The following is a 20,805-nucleotide window of genomic DNA, read 5'->3' as shown; positions in this document are numbered from 1 at the left end:
GATTTGTGGGCAGAACTGAAAAAGCGTGTGCGAGCAAGGAGGCCTACAAACATGACTCAGTTATACCAGCTCTGTCAGGAGGAATTGGCCAAAATTCACCCAACTTATTGTGGGAAGCTTGTGGAAGGCTACCCGAAACGTTTGACCCAAGTTAAACAATGTAAAGGCAATGCTACCAAATACTAATTGAGTGTATGTAAACTTGTGACCCACTGGGAATGTGATGAAAGAAATACAAGTTGAAATAAATCATTCTCTCTACTATTATTCTGACATTTCACATATTTAAAAATAAGGTGGTGATCCTAACTGACCTAAAACAGGGAATTTTACTAGGATTAAATGTCAGGAATTGTGAAAAACAGAGTTTAAATGTATTTGGCTAAGGTGTATGTAAACTTCCGACTTCAACTGTATGTACATATAGGTAGGGGTGAAGTGACTAGGCAACAGGATAGGACCACCCATACACAAAAATGTATGCACGCATGACTGTAAGTCGCTTTGGATAAAAGCGTCTGCTAAATGGCATATTATTATTATTATTATTATTATTATTATTATTATTATTATAATAAACAGTAGCAGCAGCAGTCTGTCAGGAAGTCCAGGATCCAGTTGCAGAGGGAGGTGTTCAGTCCCAGGGTCCTTAGCTTGGTGATGAGCTTGGAGAACACTATGGTGTTGAACGCTGAGCTGTAGTCGATAAACAGCATTCTCACGTAGGTGCAATCGAGATTGTGTCATCTGTGGATCTGTTGGGGCGGTATGCGAATTGAAGTGGGTCCAGGGTGTCTGGGATAATGGTGTTGATGTGAGCCATGACCAGCCTTTCAAAGCATTTCATGGTGACAGATTTGTTATAGGTGATGGTGTTATAGGTGATGGTGTTATATATAATGGTGTTATAGGTGATGGTGTTATATCTACTGGTGTTAAATCTAATGGTGTTATAGGTGATGGTGTTATATCTAATGGTGTTCAATCTAATGGTGTTATAGGTGATGGTGTTATATCTAATGATGTTATAGGTGATGGTGTTATATCTAATGGTGTTAAATCTAATGGTGTTATAGGTGATGGTGTTATATCTAATGATGTTAAATCTAATGGTGTTATAGGTGATGGTGTTATATCTAATGGTGTTAAATCTAATGGTGTTATAGGTGAAGGTGTTATATCTAATGGTGTTAAATCTAATGGTGTTATAGGTGATGGTGTTTTATCTAATGGTGTTATATCTAATGGTGTTATAGGTGATGGTGTTATATCTAATGGTGTTATACGGTGCATTCGGAAAGTACTCAGACCCCTTGACTTTTTCCACATTTTGTTACGTTACAACCTTATTCTACACACAATACCCCATAATGACAAAGCAAAAACAGGTTTTTAGATTTAGATTTTTGCACATTTATTACAAATAAAATCAAACTGAAATATAACATTTACATAAGTATTCAGACCCTTGACTCAGTACTTTGTTGAAACACCTTTGGCAGCGATTACAGCCTCGAGTCTTCTTGAGTATGACACTACAAGCATGGCACACCTGTATTTGGGGAGTTTCTCCCATTCTTCTCTGCAAATCCTCTCAAGCTCTGTCAGGTTGGATGGGGAGCGTTGCTGCACAGCTATTTTCAGGTCTCTCCAGAGATGTTTGATCGGGTTCAAGTCTGGGCTCTGGCTGGGCCACTCAAGGACATTCAGAGACTTGTCCCGAAGCCACTCCTACGTTGTCTTGGCTGTGTGCTTAGGGTCATTGTCCTGTTGGCAGGTGAACCTTCGCCCCAGTCTGAGGTCCTGAGCGCTCTGGAGCAGGTTTTCATCAAGGATCTCTCTGTACTTTGCTCCGTTCATCTTTCTCTCGATCCTGACTAGTCTCCCAGTCCCTGCTGCTGAAAAACATCCCCACAGCATGATGCTGCCACCACCATGCTTCACCCTCTGAATGGCACACATACACAATCCATGTCTCAATTGTCTCAAGGCTTAAAAATCCTTCTTTAACCTGTCTCCTCCCCTTCATCTGATTGATGGTGTTATGATTAATACTATGGGTGGTGAGATGTGGTGACCTGACTGACTAATAAAGGCTTTGTTGCTGTGCTCTCAAAAGTTAGTAATTCAGAGTTCATTAATAAAGTTTCTCAGGAGTCAGGATGACAGTGAAGGAGAGACACACTTCCTGTGATTCACTCTGCCCATCTCAGACTCTACATCACTGTCTCCTCTCTCATTCTGTCTGCCCGTCTCTCTCTCTCTCTCTCTCTCTCTCTCTCTCTCTCTCTCTCTCTCTCTCTCTCTCTCTCTCTCTCTCTCTCTCTCTGTATCTCTCTCTCTCTCTCTCTCTCTCTCTCTCTCTCTCTCTCTCTCTCTCTCTCTCTCTCTCTCTCTCTCTCTCTCTCTCTCTCTCTCTCTCTCTCTCTCTTTCTCATACCTAACCCAGCCCTCTCACCCTTTTCTCTCCTCCAGAGTGTGATTGGAGCTGTAATACGTGTAAGGGTCCTCTGCATACTGACTGTCTACAGTGTATGGAGGGACATGTTCTGCAGGACGGACTCTGTGTCCAGGGCTGCTCCCCAGGGTCCTACCAGGATGGAGAGAGATGCCTCAGTACGTGCCTGAATATAATTTATTAAATCTTTGTCGTTTTCTGTTCTAAGCTGGTTATACCTTCTAACTTATATTGTCTTTCTCTGTCACTCTCTCGGTCTCTCTCTCATTTCTCGTCTCTCTCTCTCTCTCTCTCTCTCTCTCTCTCTCTCTCTCTCTCTCTCTCTCTCTGTCTCTCTCTCTCTCTCGTTTCTCTCGCTCTCTCTCTCTCTCTCTCTCTCTCTCTCTCTCTCTCTCTCTCTCTCTCTCTCTCTCTCTCTCTCTCTCTCTCTCTCTCTCTCTCTCTCTCTCTCTCTCTCTCTCTCTCTCTCTCTCTCTCTCTCTCTCTCTCGCTCTCTCTCTCTCTCTTTGTCTCTCTATCTCTCTGTGCCAGGTTGTGATGAGCACTGTGAGGGATGCCAGGGTCCAGGTCAGTGTGGGCGATGCCAGCCTCCCTATGCCACCCTGCAGGGCCACTGTGTGTTGGAGTGTGGAAGGAACTACTTTCTGGACTCCTCTCTACAGATTTGTACATGTAAGATTCTTCAATATGTGTATGTGACAATTAAAACATTTGATTTGATTCACTCTGGTCAGCTCTGTACATGTAAGTATCTTCATTCACTCTGGTCAGCTCTGTACATGTAAGAAAAACGAATAGATTTGTCCAGTTTGTTTGAGTAGTAGGCTTGGGCAGTATACCATATATACCGTATACCGGGGTATTTGGAAATAGCCACGGGATGGTTTTGAAATAACGTCAAAACTATTTATTTTAAGTTTTTCAATACATCTGAATATTTGTAGCTACTTTTTAAGTTACTACCTGCAGTCAACTTGTGCAATAAATTAGGAGATAAAGCAGATTGAGTTCTTCATTTCACCTGTCACATTATTTTACATGATGAAGCTTACCGTAGTTCCCCAGAACAGTTGAGCCAGTCACGTGTTTGTTTGTAAATAGCAGAACAGGAGAAAGAGGGAGCTGGTGAGTCCAGCTGTGTATATGGTTTAACGTGATAGTTATCGAAGTAAGTGGCTGAATTAATAATAGAAAAATAAAAAAATGACATTTGGTAGCTACTACCTCATTCGGAAAGTATTCAGACCCCTTGACTTTTTCCACATTTTGTTACATTACAGCCTTATTCTAAAATTGCTACTTTTATTTTTTATTTTTTCATCAATCTACACACAATACCCCATAATGCAATGCAAAAACTGGTTTTTAGACATTTTTGCACAATTATTAAAATAAAACAACTGAAATATAACATTTAGTATTCAGACCCTTTCCTCAGTACTTTGTTGAAGCACCTTTGGCAGCAATTACAGCCTCAAGTCTTCTTGGGTATGACACTACAAGGTGAACCTTCGCCCCAGCCTGAGGTCTTGAGTGCCCTGGAGCAGGTTCATCTTTCCCTCGATCCTGACTAGTCTCCCAGTCCCTGCCGCTGAAAAACATCTCCACAGCATGATGCTGCCACCACCATGCTTCACCGTAGGGATGGTGCCAGGTGACGCTTGGCATTCAGGCCAAAAAGTTAAATCTGGGTTTCATCAGTCCAGAGAATCTTGTTTCTCATGGGTAGATATGCTTTAGGTGCCTTTTGGCAAACTCCAAATGGGCTGTCATGTGCCTTTTACTGAGGAGTGGCTTCCATCTGGAACGTCCTCCTATCTCCACAGAGGAAATCTGGAGCTCTGTCAGATTGATTGATTGCTCAGTTTGGCCGGGCGGCCAGCTCTAGGAAGAGTCTTGGTGGTTCCAAACTTCTTCCATTTAAGAATGATGGAGGCAGCTGCAGAAATTTTTGTGGTACCCCTTCCCCAGATCTGTGACTCGACACAATCCTGTCTCGGAGCTCTGCGGACAATTCCTTCGACCTTATGGCTTGGTTTTTGCTCTGACATGCCCTGTCAACTGTGGAACCTTATATAGACAGATGTGTGCCTTTCCAAATCATGTCCAATCATTTGAATTTACCACAGGTCTACTCCAGTTAATTTGTAGAAACATCTCAAGGATGATCAATGGAAACAGGATGCACCTGAGCTCAATTTCAGTCTCATAGCAAAGGGTCTGAATACTTACAGTGGGGAAAAAAAGTATTTAGTCAGCCACCAATTGTGCAAGTTCTCCCACTTAAAAAGATGAGAGAGGCCTGTAATTTTCATCATAGGTACACGTCAACTATGACAGACAAATTTAGAATTTTTTTTCCAGAATATCACATTGTAGGACTTTTAATGAATTTATTTGCAAATTATGGTGGAAAATAAGTATTTGGTCACCTACAAACAAGCAAGATTTCTGGCTCTCACAGACCTGTAACTTCTTCTTTAAGAGGCTCCTCTGTCCTCCACTCTTTACCTGTATTAATGGCACCTGTTTGAACTTGTTATCAGTATAAAAGACACCTGTCCACAACCTCAAACAGTCACACTCCAAACTCCACTATGGCCAAGACCAAAGAGCTGTCAAAGGACACCATAAACAAAATTGCAGACCTGCACCAGGCTGGGAAGACTGAATCTGCAATAGGTAAGCAGCTTGGTTTGAAGAAATCAACTGTGGGAGCAATTATTAGGAAATGGAAGACATACAAGACCACTGATAATCTCTCCCTCGATCTGGGGCTCCACGCAAGATCTCACACCGTGGGAGTCAAAAATCACAAGAACGGTGAGCAAAATCCCAGAACCACACGGGGGACCTAGTGAATGACCTGCAGAGAGCTGGGACCAAAGTAACAAAGCCTACCATCAGTAACACACTACGCGCCAGGGACTCAAATCCTGCAGTGCCAGATGTGTCCCCCTGCTTAAGCCAGTACATGTCCAGGCCCGTCTGAAGTTTGCTAGAGTGCATTTGGATGATCCAGAAGAGGATTGGGAGAATGTCATATGGTCAGATGAAACCAAAATAGAACTTTTTGGTAAAAACTCAACTCGTCGTGTTTGGAGGACAAGAATGCTGAGTTGCATCCAAAGAACACCATACCTACCGGAAGCATGGGGGTGGAAACATCATGCTTTGGGGCTGTTGTTTTTTCTGCAAAGGGATCAGGACGACTGATCCGTGTAAAGGAAAGAATGAATGGGGCCATGTATCATGAGATTTGAGTGAAAACCTCCTTCCATCAGCAAGGGCATTGAAGATGAAACGTGGCTGGGTCTTTCAGCATGACAATGATCCCAAACACACCGCCCGGGCAACGAAGGAGTGGCTTCGTAAGAAGCATTTTCAAGGTCCTGGAGTGGCCTAGCCAGTCTCCAGATCTCAACCCCATAGAAAATCTTTGGAGGAGTTGAAAGTCTGTGTTGCCCAGCGACAGCCCCCAAAACATCACTGCTCTAAAGGAGATCTGCATGGAGGAATGGGCCAAAATACCAACAACAGTGTGTGAAAACCTTGTGAAGACTTACAGAAAAGCGTTTGACCTGGTGTCATTGCCAACAAAGGGTATATAACAAAGTATTGAGAAACTTTTGTTACTGACCAAATACTTATTTTCCACCATAATTTGCAAATAAATTCATGAAAAAATCCTACAATGTGATTTTCAGGATTTTTTTTCTCATTTTGTCTGTCATAGTTGACATGTACCTATGATGAAAATTACAGGCCTCTTTCATCTTTTTAAGTGGGAGAACTTGCACAATTGGTGGCTGACTAAATACTTTTTTCCCCCACTGTATGTAAATAAGATATTTCTGTTTAGTATTTTTATACATTTACAAAGAAACCTGTTTTCACTTGTCATTATGGGGTATTGTGTGTAGATTGAAGGGGAAATGTTTTATTGTAATCCATTTCAGAATAAGGCTGTAACGTAACAAAATGTGGAAAAACTCAAGGGGTCTGAATACTTTCCGAATGCACTGTATGTATAACTTTAAGAGCTGGATTGCCTGTCTTTGCAATTCGTTTATTTTCATTTGTGCGTGTTAGCTTATTTAGCTAGCAACCTCTATTGAAATTCTCTAGTACTTGTGCTTATTTTGTTAGCATTCTGGTAATAGACACCCAATGTTATTATAAATTTTTTGCGTTTTTAGAACCCCCTTGTGTACTACGCTGGTACTGCGATAAATCCCGGGATGAGAGAAGGACGGTATGATGATATGAAAATCTGGATACTGCCCAACCCTACTGAGTAGAAACATGTGAAATCAATATCCAAAATATCTTATTTTTTAAATCAAAGAGTTAATCTACATCAAATGACAACATAGTGCTGTTTGCATTCACAAGTCCTTTATTGACATATATGTTCATCATCGTTGATCTTACAGTATTAATCCACTGAATCATTGTGTTATCCCCCCCCCCCCTCCTCTGTTTCCCAGCATGCTCTGCTGACTGTGTGGAGTGTGAGGGGATGGGTCGTTGCACCATCTGTAGACAGAACACCTACCTAAGAGACAGATACTGCACTCCGGACTGTGGACACGGTTTCTATGCTGATAAGAAGACCAGGACTTGCCATGGTAAATATTCACTACTGTTTCAGTACAAAAATGACAGAACCAAGTGCCTTGGTGTTCAGAGAGTACCAACCTAGTACCGAGCCCTGGGGGACACCAGTAGAGAGAACAGTAGAGGACCTAGTACTGAGCCCTGGGGGACACCAGTAGAGAGAACAGTAGAGGACCTAGTACTGAGCCCTGGGGGACACCAGTAGAGAGAACAGTAGAGGACCTAGTACTGAGCCCTGGGGGACACCAGTAGAGAGAACAGAGAGTCCCAACCTAGTACTGAGCCCTGGGGGACACCAGTAGAGAGAACAGAGAGTACCAACCTAGTACTGAGCCCTGGGGGACACCAGTAGAGAGAACAGTAGAGGACCTAGTACTGAGCCCTGGGGACACCAGTAGAGAGAACAGTAGAGGACCTAGTACTGAGCCCTGGGGGACACCAGTAGAGAACAGTAGAGGACCTAGTACTGAGCCCTGGGGGACACCAGTAGAGAGAAAACAGTAGAGGACCTAGTACTGAGCCCTGGGGGACACCAGTAGAGAGAACAGTAGAGGACCTAGTACTGAGCCCCCTGGGGACACCAGTAGAGAGAACAGTAGAGACCTAGTACTGAGCCCTGGGGGACACCAGTAGAGAACTGTAGAGGACCTAGTACTGAGCCCTGGGGGACACCAGTAGAGAGAACAGTAGAGGACCTAGTACTGAGCCCTGGGGGACACTCAGAGAGAACAGTAGAGGACCTAGTACTGAGCCCTGGGGACACCCAGCAGAGAGAACAGAGTACCAACCTAGTACTGAGCCCTGGGGGACACCAGTAGAGAGAACAGTAGAGGACCTAGTACTGAGCCCTGGGGACACCAGTAGAGAGAACAGTAGAGGACCTAGTACTGAGCCCTGGGGGACACCAGTAGAGAGAACAGTAGAGGACCTAGTACTGAGCCCCTGGGGGACACCAGTAGAGAGAACAGTAGAGGACCTAGTACTGAGCCCTGGGGGACACCAGTAGAGAGAACAGTAGAGGACCTAGTACTGAGCCCTGGGGGACACCAGTAGAGAGAACAGTAGAGGACCTAGTACTGAGCCCTGGGGGACACCAGCAGAGAGAACAGAAAGTACCAACCTAGTACTGAGCCCTGGGGGACACCAGTAGAGAGAACAGTAGAGGACCTAGTACTGAGCCCTGGGGGACACCAGTAGAGAGAACAGTAGAGGACCTAGTACTGAGCCCTGGGGGACACCAGTAGAGAGAACAGTAGAGGACCTAGTACTGAGCCCTGGGGGACACCAGTAGAGAGAACTGTAGAGGACCTAGTACTGAGCCCTGGGGGACACCAGTAGAGAGAACTGTAGAGGACCTAGGACCGAGCCCTCAGGGACACCATGTGAATTCATACAAACAAAAGGTGTGATGTCGCATAAAGCTTACTTACACAGACATTTCGCTATTCCCTGATGCAGTGAAAAGAATACAAAAAAGTACCTTTTGTTTGTCTGGACACCAGTAGAGAGACAGAAGATTTATCCATTCATTGTTACCTTATCATTGGACTCTCTCTCTCTCTGTCTCTCTCTCTCCCTCTCTCACTTCTTCCCTCCTTCCAGCTAACAGCCAGGCCCCAACCCTGCGTATCACTGGATCTCTGTTGGTGCCCATCGGGGGAACCAAACCCCTTGTCTCCACCCTGCTCATTGCCCAGGACCAAGACAGGTTCAACTCTCCTTTCACTTTTTATATTTTACTGTTTTTAACCTTTATTTATCCAGAATAATTTTTTGAGGTTGAGAACCTCTTCCTCTTTTTTGACAGAGATCTGTCTCTCTCTATGAAGTGTTTTTGCAATATTGTTTGTGTGAAATGCAGTATAGGTGAAGTTTGATTTGATGTTGACCTGCCAGCCCCCCAGAGAGCCTGGTGTTCCAGCTGCTGCAGCCCCCCTCTACAGGCTGCGTGGTTGTCCTGGAGGGGGGCAGGGAGAAAGAGATGGCCCGGGACGACACCTTCTCCTGGGCTCAGCTACAGAGTGGACAGGTCCGCTTCACACACGACAAGGACAAGGCCAGGTGAATTAAAGGAATCTCTCTCTCTCTCTCTCTCTCTCTCTCTCTCTCTCTCTCTCTCTCTCTCTCTCTCTCTCTCTCTCTCTCTCTCTCTCTCTCTCTCTCTCTCTCTCTCTCTCTCTCTTTGTCTCTCTTTCTCTCTCTCTCTCTCTCTCTCTCTCTCTCTCTCTCTCTCTCTCACATGAGTGTGTGTTGTGTTGTTCTATTGTTCCAGGAGTGGACAGTTCTCCGTACGTGTGGCTGACCCTCAGCTCTTCTCCCAAGCAGAGACCATCCAGGTCCACGCAGTGTCCATGCAGGTACCATTTAAGTTTTGATATCCTCCAAAAGTTTGGGGAAAAAATCTAGTAAGAAAGGTTAGCCTATCACTCCTCGCGTGTATCAGAGGGTCTTTCTAAGTGCTTGTGGGGGCCTAGCTTAGCGCTTAGCGTGCTCACATGTTGGTATGCAGTAGTAGGCAACCATAGTCAGTTATATCACTCGTGTTCAATGGGGTTGTTTCCCCAGACACAACAGAGTAAAGGGAGTGTGTGTGTGTGAGAGAGGGTTGCGATAAAACGTCGGGGCCCGCGTAACCCTCTCTATACACCTTGGGGCCCTCTGATCCCTCTCTATAAACCTTGGAGCCCTCTGAGCCCTCTCTATAAACCTTGGGGCCCTCTGATCCCTCTCTATAAACCTTGGGGCCCTCTGATCCCTCTCTATACACCTTGGGGCCCTCTGATCCCTCTCTATAAACCTTGGGGCCTCTGAACCCTCTGATTCCTCTCTATAAACCTTGGGGCCTCCTGATCCTCTCTATAAACCTTGGGCCCTCTGATCCCTCTCTATACACCTTGGGGCCCTCTGATCCGTCTCTATAAACCTTGGGGCCCTCTGAACCCTCTGATCCGTCTCTATAAACGTTGGGGCCCTCTGATCCCTCTCTATAAACCTTGGAGCCCTCTGAGCCCTCTCTATACACCTTGGAGCCCTCTGATCCCTCTCTATACACCTTAGAGCCCTCTGATCCCTCTCTATAAACCTTGGGGCCCTCTGATCCCTCTCTATAAACCTCGGGGCCCTCTGATCCCTCTCTATAAACCTTGGGGCCCCCGGAGCCCTCTGATCCCTCTCTATAAACCTTGGGGCCCTCTGATCCCTCTCTATACACCTTGGGGCCCTCTGATCCCTCTCTATAAACCTTGGGGCCCTCTGAACCCTCTGATCCCTCTCTATAAACCTTGGGGCCCTCTGATCCCTCTCTATAAACCTTGGGCCCTCTGATCCCTCTCTATACACCTTGGGGCCCTCTGATCCCTCTCTATAAACCTTGGGGCCCTCTGAACCCTCTGATCCCTCTCTATAAACCTTGGGGCCCTCTGATCCCTCTCTATACACCTTGGGGCCCTCTGATCCCTCTCTATACACCTTGGGGCCCTCTGATCCCTCTCTATAAGCCTTGGGGCCCTCTGAACCCTCTGATCCCTCTCTATAAACCTTGGGGCCCTCTGATCCCTCTCTATAAACCTTGGAGCCCTCTGAGCCCTCTCTATACACCTTGGAGCCCTCTGATCCCTCTCTATAAACCTTGGAGCCCTCTGATCCCTCTCTATAAACCTTGGGGCCCTCTGATCCCTCTCTATAAACCTCGGGGCCCTCTGATCCCTCTCTATAAACCTTGGGGCCCCCGGAGCCCTCTGATCCCTCTCTATAAACCTTGGAGCCCTCTGATCCCTCTCTATAAACCTTGGGGGCCCTCTGATCCCTCTCTATAAACCTTGGAGCCCCTCTGATCCCTCTCTATAAACCTTGGATCCCTCTGATCCCTCTCTATAAACCTTGGAGCCCTCTGATCCCTCTCTATAAACCTTGGGGCCCTCTGATCCCTCTCTATACACCTTGGCCCCTCTGATCCCTCTCTATAAACCTTGGAGCCCTCTGATCCCTCTCTATACACCTTGGAGCCCTCTGATCCCTCTCTATAAACCTTGGAGCCCTCTGATCCCTCTCTATAAACCTTGGAGCCCTCTGATCCCTCTCTATAAACCTTGGGGCCCTCTGATCCCTCTCTATAAACCTTGGGGCCCTCTGATCCCTCTCTATAAACCTTGGAGCCCTCTGATCCCTCTAATCCCTCTCTATAAACCTTGGAGCCCTCTGATCCCTCTCTATAAACCTTGGGGCCCTCTGATCCCTCTCTATAAGCCTTGGGGCCCTCTGATCCCTCTCTATAAACCTTGGAGCCCTCTGATCCCTCTAATCCCTCTCTATAAACCTTGGGGCCCTCTGATCCCTCTCTATAAACCTTGGGGCCCTCTGATCCCTCTCTATACACCTTGGGGCCCTCTGATCCGTCTCTATAAACCTTGGGGCCCTCTGAACCCTCTGATCCGTCTCTATAAACGTTGGGGCCCTCTGATCCCTCTCTATAAACCTTGGAGCCCTCTGAGCCCTCTCTATACACCTTGGAGCCCTCTGATCCCTCTCTATACACCTTGGAGCCCTCTGATCCCTCTCTATAAACCTTGGAGCCCTCTGATCCCCCTCTATAAACCTTGGGGCCCTCTGATCCCTCTCTATAAACCTCGGGGCCCTCTGATCCCTCTCTATAAACCTTGGGGCCCCCGGAGCCCTCTGATCCCTCTCTATAAACCTTGGGGCCCTCTGATCCCTCTCTATACACCTTGGGGCCCTCTGATCCCTCTCTATAAACCTTGGGGCCCTCTGAACCCTCTGATCCCTCTCTATAAACCTTGGGGCCCTCTGATCCCTCTCTATAAACCTTGGGCCCTCTGATCCCTCTCTATACACCTTGGGGCCCTCTGAACCCTCTGATCCCTCTCTATAAACCTTGGGGCCCTCTGATCCCTCTCTATACACCTTGGGGCCCTCTGATCCCTCTCTATACACCTTGGGGCCCTCTGATCCCTCTCTATAAGCCTTGGGGCCCTCTGAACCCTCTGATCCCTCTCATAAACCTTGGGGCCCCTCTGATCCCCTCTCTATAAACCTTGGAGCCCTCTGAGCCCTCTCTATACACCTTGGAGCCCTCTGATCCACTCTCTATAAACCTTGGAGCCCTCTGATCCTCTCTATAAACCTTGGGGCCCTCTCTGATCCCTCTCTATAAACTTCGGGGCCCTCTGATCCCTCTCTATAAACCTTGGGGCCCCCGGAGCCCTCTGATCCCTCTCTATAAACCTTGGAGCCCTCTGATCCCTCTCTATAAACCTTGGGGCCCTCTGACCCCTCTCTATAAACCTTGGAGCCCTCTGATCCCTCTCTATAAACCTTGGAGCCCTCTGATCCCTCTCTATAAACCTTGGGGCCCTCTGATCCCTCTCTATACACCTTGGGGCCCTCTGATCCCTCTCTATAAACCTTGGAGCCCTCTGATCCCTCTCTATAAACCTTGGAGCCCTCTGATCCCTCTCTATAAACCTCTGATCCCTCTAATCCCTCTCTATAAACCTTGGAGCCCTCTGATCCCTCTCTATAAACCTTGGGGCCCTCTGATCCCTCTCTATAAACCTCTGAGCCCTCTGATCCCTCTCTATAAACCTTGGAGCCCTCTGATCCCTCTCTATAAACCTCTGATCCCTCTAATCCCTCTCTATAAACCTCTGATCCCTCTAATCCCTCTCTATAAACCTCTGATCCCTCTAATCCCTCTCTATAAACCTCTGATCCCTCTAATCCCTCTCTATAAACCTCTGATCCCTCTAATCCCTCTCTATAAACCTCTGATCCCTCTAATCCCTCTCTATAAACCTCTGATCCCTCTAATCCCTCTCTATAAACCTCTGATCCCTCTAATCCCTCTCTATAAACCTTGGGGCCCTCTGATCCCTCTCTATAAACCTTGGGGCCCTCTGATCCCTCTCTATAAACCTCAGGGCCCTCTGATCCCTCTCTATAAACCTCGGGGCCCTCTGATCCCTCTCTATAAACCTCGGGGCCCTCTCTACATTTAACATTTAAGTCATTTAGCAGACGCTCTTTTCCAGAGCGACTTACAGGATCAATTAGGGTTAAGTGCCTTGCTCAAGGGCACATTGACAGATTTTTCACCTAGTCGGCTCGGGGATTAGAACCAGCGACCTTTCGGTTACTGGCACAACGCTCTTAACCATTAAGCTACCTGCCGCTACCTTGGGGCCCACTGAGCCCTCTCTATACACCTTGGGGCCCTCTGATCCCTCTCTATACACCTTGGGGCCCACTGAGCCCTCTCTATACACCTTGGGGCCCTCTCTATTGGTGCTTCTCCATCTTGACTTTCCCCCACACCAGGGTATCACCAGGGTATCACCAGGGTTTTATGTTAATATAGGCTTTAGTGTTGTTGTGTTTCCATCAGGAGGGTGACACTAAAGACTTGTGGCGAGCAGAATCAACAACCTCTGCATCATTCAAGACTGGTGCTTTGTGAGACGGTGTTAAAGTGCACAGTGAGCCGTTGTTCTGTAAATGACAGCTGAAATGTACCCAGGGCCTTGCCTTGGCTCCAAGTCAGAGCAGGTCCGCCGGAGCCATGGATGACTGCCACGTAGATGGAAACAGAAAAGTCTGAGCCTTTTGGGTTAAACAATGTGGTAGATCGGGGGAGAGACGTAGTCAGTCAGTCCCCTCTTCTCATCCTGGTGTCAGAAACCCACAGAGCCCCAGGGTTGTGTCCCAAATGGCATCCTATTCCCTTATGTAGTGCACTGCTTTTTTTTTCTTTTTTTTTACCAGAGCCCATGGTGCCATGGTCACAAGTAGTGCACTACAAAGGAAGTAGAGTTCTGGTCAAAAGTGCTGCACTATATAGTGAAATAGGGTGCCAGTTGGGACACAGGCCTGTGGTAGGAGCTGGACCAAACGGGGCGCAATATCAGTCACTGAGGGGCATTGAACTGTTACTGCAGAGCTGACGGACATGTGGCTGGATTTAACAAGGTGCGGACTGCAGAGTTGAACAGCACCGCTCTCTCTAATCTGCAGGGACATCAATGAACAGTGATTTAATATGGAGCTGCACTGAACACCACTCCAGGGGACAACAATGTAGCCTGGCGCAGAGTTGGATACTACACCTCTGCAGGGGAGAACAATGTAGCCTGGCGCAGAGTTGGACACAACACCTCTGCAGGGGAGAACAATGTACATTATTTAGCGGGGCGCAGAGTTGGACACTACACCTCTGCAGGGGAGAACAATGTACATTATTTAGCAGGGCGCAGAGTTGGACACTACACCTCTGCAGGGGAGAACAATGTACATTATTTAGCGGGGCGCAGAGTTGGACACTACACCTCTGCAGGGGAGAACAATGTAGCCTGGCGCAGAGTTGGACACTACACCTCTGCAGGGGAGAACAATGTAGCCTGGCGCAGAGTTGGACACTACACCTCTGCAGGGAGAACAATGTAGCCTGGCGCATGAGTTGGACACAACACCTCTGCAGGGAGAACAATGTACATTATTTTGCGGGCGCAGAGTTGGACACTACACCTCTGCAGGGGAGAACAATGTAGCCTGGCGCAGAGTTGGACACTACACCTCTGCAGGGGAGAACAATGTAGCCTGGCGCAGAGTTGGACACTACACCTCTGCAGGGGAGAACAATGTAGCCTGGCGCAGAGTTGGACACTACACCTCTGCAGGGGAGAACAATGTAGCCTGGCGCAGAGTTGGACACTACACCTCTGCAGGGGAGAACAATGTACATTATTTAGCGGGGTGCAGAGTTGGACACTAAACCTCTGCAGGGGAGAACAATGTACATTATTTAGCGGGGCGCAGTTGGACACTACACCTCTGCAGGGGAGAACAATGTACATTATTTAGCGGGGCGCAGAGTTGGACACTACACCTCTGCAGGGGAGAACAATGCACCAACTGTCTCTGCTCCCGCTGTGCTGTACTGTACTGTACTGTGCTGTACTGTGCTGTACTGTGCTGTACTGTGCTGTACTGTGCTGTACTGTGCTGTACTGTGCTGTACTGTACTGTGCTGTACTGTGCTGTACTGTGCTGTACTGTGATGTACTGTGCTGTACTGTACTGTGATGTACTGTACTGTACTGTGATGTACTGTGATGTACTGTGCTGTACTGTACTGTGATGTACTGTGCTGTACTGTACTGTGATGTACTGTGCTGTACTGTGATGTACTATGATGTGCTGTACTGTACTGTGATGTACTGTGCTGTACTGTACTGTGATATACTGTGCTGTACTGTGATGTACTGTGATGTACTGTGATGTACTGTACTGTGATGTACTGTGATGTACTGTGCTCTACTGTGATGTACTGTGCTGTACTGTACTGTGATTGCTGTACTGTGATGTATGTACGTGATGTACTGTGAAGTACTGTGTGTACCTGTGATGTACTGTACTGTGATGTACTGTGATGTACTGTGCTCTACTGTGATGTACTGTGCTGTACTGTACTGTGATGTACTGTGCTGTGCTGTACTGTGATGTACTGTACTGTGATGTACTGTGATGTACTGTACTGTGATCTACTGTGCTGTACTGTGATGTACTGTACTGTACTGTGATGTACTGTGCTGTAGTCACTCCTCACAAATGTTTGGCTGAAGCCAATTACATGAGCTACCGCCGTTGGAGCTGGAACCTTGTTGTTTATGTGTCTGTAGCTAACACACACAACACTGTCAAGTCATACCCTTCTCCTGACGCTAGCTCACAAAACTAGTCTGGGAGGTTACTGTAGTGTCTAAACACACTGCGATAAGCTGTGGATGGTTGTTGGCAACAGTTCGGGTATGTAGTAAAGGGAAATGTCTTAACCTGGTGTTCTACTAGATTAACACATAGGCTGGCTACTGGAGATCATAGACCATGTTGCATCACTGTCGAAATAGTTATTATCTTAATAGATAGGGATTCTCTGAGAAAGATAGTTTCAAGTTTTAATGTCAAGTGCACTGGTACAGTGAAATGACTTTCTTGCTAACTCTAAACCCAACAATGCAGTAATCAATATCAATGAAGCACTAAAAAATAACAAGGTAGAACAAAAATACATAAGATATAAAAATAAGAAGAACAGGAGAAAGTAAGAAGCTAAATACAGAGTCTGTTCAATACCATATTAACAATGTGCAGGGATACTGGAGTGATGGAGGTAGATATGTACAGGGGTAAGGTGACTATATACAGGGTCAGTTCAATACCATATTAACAATGTGCAGGGATACTGGAGTGATGGAGGTAGATATGTATAGGGGTAAGGTGACTATATACAGGGTCAGTTCAATACCATATTAACAATGTGCAGGGATACTGGAGTGATGGAGGTAGATATGTATAGGGGTCAGGTGACTTGGTATCAGGATATATGATAAACAGATAGCAGCAGCGTATATGATGATTGTATGTGAGTGTGTGTATCGTCAGTATAAATGTGTGTGGATGTTATGTGTGTGTGTGAGTGTGTAGAGTTCTGTGAGTATGCATAGAGACAGTGCAAAAATCAAATACAAGGGTCAACTCCGATAGTCTGTTAGCTATTTAACAGTCGTATGGCTTGAGTAGAGAGAACAGTCTATGGCTTGGGTGGCTGGATTCTTTAACGATTTTCCGGGCCTTCTTTTCACACCGCCTGGTATAGAGGTCCTGGTTGGCAGGGAGCTCTGATATAGAGGTCCTGGATGGCAGGGAGCTCTGATATAGAGGTCCTGGTTGGCAGGGAGCTCTGATATAGAGGTCCTGGATGGCAGGGAGCTCTGATATAGAGGTCCTGGATGGCAGGGAGCTCTGATATAGAGGTCCTGGATGGCAGGGAGCTCTGGTATAGAGGTCCTGGATGGCATGGAGCTCAGCCCCAGTGATGTACTGGGCTGTCTGCTCCACCCTCTGTAGCGCCATGAGATCGAGGGCGGTGCTGTTGCCATACCAAGCGGTGATGCAGCCAGTCAAGATGCTCTCAATGGTGCAGCTGTAGACCTTTTAGAGGATTTGAGGGCCCATGCCAAACCTTTTCAACTTCCTGAGGGGGAAGAGGTGCAGCCGTGCCTTCTTCAAGACTGTGTGAGTGGACCATTTTAAGTCCTTAGTGATTTGGACACTGAGGAATGTGACACTCTCTACCCGCACCACTGCAGCCCCGTCGATGTAGATGGGGGCATGCTCGCCCCCACCCCCGTTTATTGTAGTTATGTCCTTTGTCTTGCTGACGTTGAGGGAGAGGTTGTTGTCCCGGCACCACACTGCCAGGTCACTGACCTCCATCCTGTAGGCTGTCTCATCTACGCCAGTGATCAGGCCTACCACCGTCATGTCGTCAGCAAACTTGATGATGGTGTTGGAGTCGTGTGTGACCACACAGTCGTGGGTGAACAGGGAGCCCTCCCTCTGATAAACTGTTAAAATGTTGCCCTTGTTTCAGAATGCTGTATCTAGTGGTGGTCTGCCATTCTAATTCCTGATCTAATTCAGTTATAGATTTGACCTCTTCTCTACCTCATTCTTCTGTCTAAATTGTTTATTATTTTATTGTCTATTATTTTGGTTCATTGTTATTATTTTCCGTAACTAATTTTTTTCTCCACTTTCCATTTTCACCATCAATATCAAGTTGAGAAAAAAGTGTTGTGTTCACTCCTTTGCAATAACCAATTTGTTAACAACCAATGTCTAATTCAGTTAGTTCGAAACTGACCCTCCTCTCTGTCACACAGCCCCCGCATGAATTCTTACCCTCAAGCCTTTGCTGGTGGACGGAGGAAGAGCGGCAGTCATCTCCAAGACCGTGCTTCAGATTGCACAGTGGACACCAGACAACCCTCAGGTGTGTGTGTGTGTGTGTGTGTGTGTGTGTATCTCTGAGTGTGTTTGTATATGTAAGCGTTTGAAAGTGGGTACGTGTAAACGTCTGAGAAGAAATGTGTGTGTGTATGTGTGTGTGTATGTGTGTGTGTGTGTGTGTGTATGTGTTGTGATGTCACGAGAGGCTGTGTCCTGGAGGGACGTTACATCCCCCTGAGGTGGCTGCAAACCCAGACAGCTATGGCTCCATCTGCTGGGCTATGGTCGGGAACTCCACCCCTCTATGGCCAATCTTCCCACTGCAGCTGAAACAAATGAGGAGCTGATGAGCTGAAGGTTTGGGAAGGAAGAGACACAGTCTCCAACCTGGGCTCTCTGGAGGACAAGAGTGCTGCACGTCCACTTCCATGAGGAATATAAGGATTTGGAGATACTTACCTTTGGGAAATACTCACCTTTGGATATATGCACCTGTGGAAATCGTGAGAGACATTTGGAAGGACTTTTTGCTGGGTTGGCCACTAGCTGCAACGTGGACTACAGTAAGGCTGGGGAAAAGTTATCTCGAGCGAGTGAGAATTATGATTTTGGATGTGGAAGAGACATCCCTGAACTGTTAACCCTTAAAAGCCCACAAGAGAACAGAATTTTGTTATATTTTCGTTAATTTCCCAAGACCTATAATAAAATCCTTGTTTTGTTTGAACCTTGTCTCCTTGCACTACTTGAGCAATCCCACTGAAAGCTGTGTAGCCTCTCGTGACGTCACAGATGGTGGAGAATACAGGCACGCTCAGCGTTAATAGTGCATGTCAGAGGAGGATACCGAAGGTTTGATCACCCAGTTTTCCAGTTGGCCGTAGGCTCCCTGCGCCCGACTGAAATGGAGGACATATTGAAAGCCCTTTTGCTGGCCAGCAAGCCCAGATGCAAGTAACGTGGCTCTCTTGGAGGAGCAAAAGAAAGCCAACCTTCTGAAGGCAGAGGAATTGCGGTTGCAGAGACGAGGTGGTCGCAATACCCCGCCCAATAAAGGCAAGTGACTTTATATCTAAGATGGGAGCTACCGATGACATTGAGGCATACCTGCATGCATTTGAGGCCACGGCCACTAGGGGAAGCCCTGGCCCAAGCAACAGTGGGTTGGTCTGTTAGCCCCCTTTCTAACCGGGGGAATCTGACCAGGTTACTGACTATGATGCCCTGAAGTCTGAGATCCTCAGCAGATATGGACTCACAAAGTTTGGTATGGCCCAGCGCTTTCACAGATTGGACCTTCCAACCAGACCAACCTCCTCGGGCGCGAGATCGCATGAACTTGTCCGAATCGCAAGGGAAATGGCTGGATCCGCAGAGGAATACAGCAGCGGCGGTGGTGGAGGCCGTTGTGGTGGATCGTTACCTACGCGCCCCTTCCTTATGAGGCAAAACGGTTCATCAGTCAACAGGCCTTGACCACGGCTGATCTGACCGTGGAAGCTGTGGAAAGTACCAGGCCACAGCGGAGATGCTGAATGCTTCCCGAGAAGACTCCCAGGAGTGCGGCCCCCACCAGACAAATGGGAAGAACCCGTCCAAAAAGGACCCCAAGGTCTCGAACCCAGCCACGTCCAGGACTTATCCCGGCCCCAGGTGGGAGCCAGAAACCAGGCGGGTCCAAGAAGAGTACACCAGGAGAGGAACTTCGAAGCAGTGTTCCGGTGTGGGGAGATGGGACATATCTCCTGGCAGTGTGGGGAAACCAGCGATGAACCTATGCCCACTGCGAGTCCTCCAGCTCAGCACCCACCCACCGTTTTGCCTCGCTCTTGGGAGTCGTAGATGGCGCCCCAGATCGACCCCCACCTGCCCGGTAACTGTGAATCTACCATGATGTGGAGGCCTTACTGGATTCTGGTAGCCGGGCCACCCTGGTGCGTAAGGATTTGGTGGCCCAACGTGTCTGACCCGGGGAAAGTCCTCCCAAGTTTCCTGTGTCCATGGGGACACCAGAGAATACCCCATTACTGAACTTACAATGACCAGCACACGGGGGAACCATACACACGACGGCGGGGTGGTTGATTCCCCTCCCCGTCCCTGTCCCAATTGGACGAGACTGCCCAGCCTTTTACCCACTCTGGAGAGAGTCTCAGGAGAGGATAACCCGAGTACCTCGAAACGGAGAGGCAAGACTCATCCTGGGAAGGCTCCGGATTGCAATCCTCCCAGTACTCACTCCCGCCCGGAGCTCTGATAGGGATGGCAGGTGCCCAGACCGACACAGAGACGGAGCTACAGAATCTGGACAAAGAACTGTCTGGTCTGAAGGGGACCGCTGAGAGGTATCGTTTGTTAAAGCAACAGTTAGACATGAAGACAGAAGAGTTAAGATATCCTCCAGGCTAACTCCAACAGAGCTCCTTCCCTAAGCAACAGGAGGACTGGAGAGGCTGCGCAGGACCATCGAGGAGTGTGAGGAGACCCTGCGCAAGAGTAGTAAGGAGGTCCAGAAGAAGGCAGAGGAGAAGTACAAGGTGTTGGAGAACAAGATGAAGAATGCGGAGGCAGAGAGAGAGAAGGAACTGAAAGCTGCTCAACAGAAGCTAAACTCTGCTAAAACCAAGGCTGATGCGTTCAGTAAGAAACTCAAGGAGAGACAACAGGAGGCTGAGTCCCTGGTCCTAGAGTTGGAGGAGTTGAAGGAGAGCAGTCTGGCAAGCACCACGGCAATGCGGACGCCCTCTCCCGGCGTGATGCCTTCTTCGCTGCCTTTACCGACGAGGACGTCGGTCCCCGAGGAGGGGGATGTGTGATGTCACGAGAGGCTGTGTCCTGGAGGGACGTTACATCCCCCTGAGGTGGCTGCAAACCCAGACAGCTATGGCTCCATCTGCTGGTATGGTCGGGAACTCCACCCCCTC

General features: G+C 47.7%; 1 protein-coding gene across 1 annotated transcript in view; it reads left to right on the top strand.

Annotated features, from left to right (window-relative positions):
* LOC121584279 (extracellular matrix organizing protein FRAS1-like) overlaps positions 1 to 20,805 on the top strand; it is a 272,736-nt gene that overhangs the window by 64,639 nt on the left and 187,292 nt on the right. Inside the window, exons 16-21 of the mRNA XM_045225959.1 lie at positions 2,476 to 2,616; positions 2,990 to 3,130; positions 6,949 to 7,089; positions 8,681 to 8,786; positions 8,975 to 9,139; positions 9,351 to 9,435. Of these exons, the coding sequence (XP_045081894.1) occupies positions 2,476 to 2,616; positions 2,990 to 3,130; positions 6,949 to 7,089; positions 8,681 to 8,786; positions 8,975 to 9,139; positions 9,351 to 9,435 (779 nt within the window). The remainder of the gene's footprint in view (positions 1 to 2,475; positions 2,617 to 2,989; positions 3,131 to 6,948; positions 7,090 to 8,680; positions 8,787 to 8,974; positions 9,140 to 9,350; positions 9,436 to 20,805) is intronic.

Source organism: Coregonus clupeaformis, chromosome 16 (assembly GCF_020615455.1).
Source record: "Coregonus clupeaformis isolate EN_2021a chromosome 16, ASM2061545v1, whole genome shotgun sequence".
Classification (NCBI taxonomy): Eukaryota; Metazoa; Chordata; class Actinopteri; order Salmoniformes; family Salmonidae; genus Coregonus; species Coregonus clupeaformis.
This window is presented reverse-complemented; position numbering and strand designations above follow the sequence as displayed.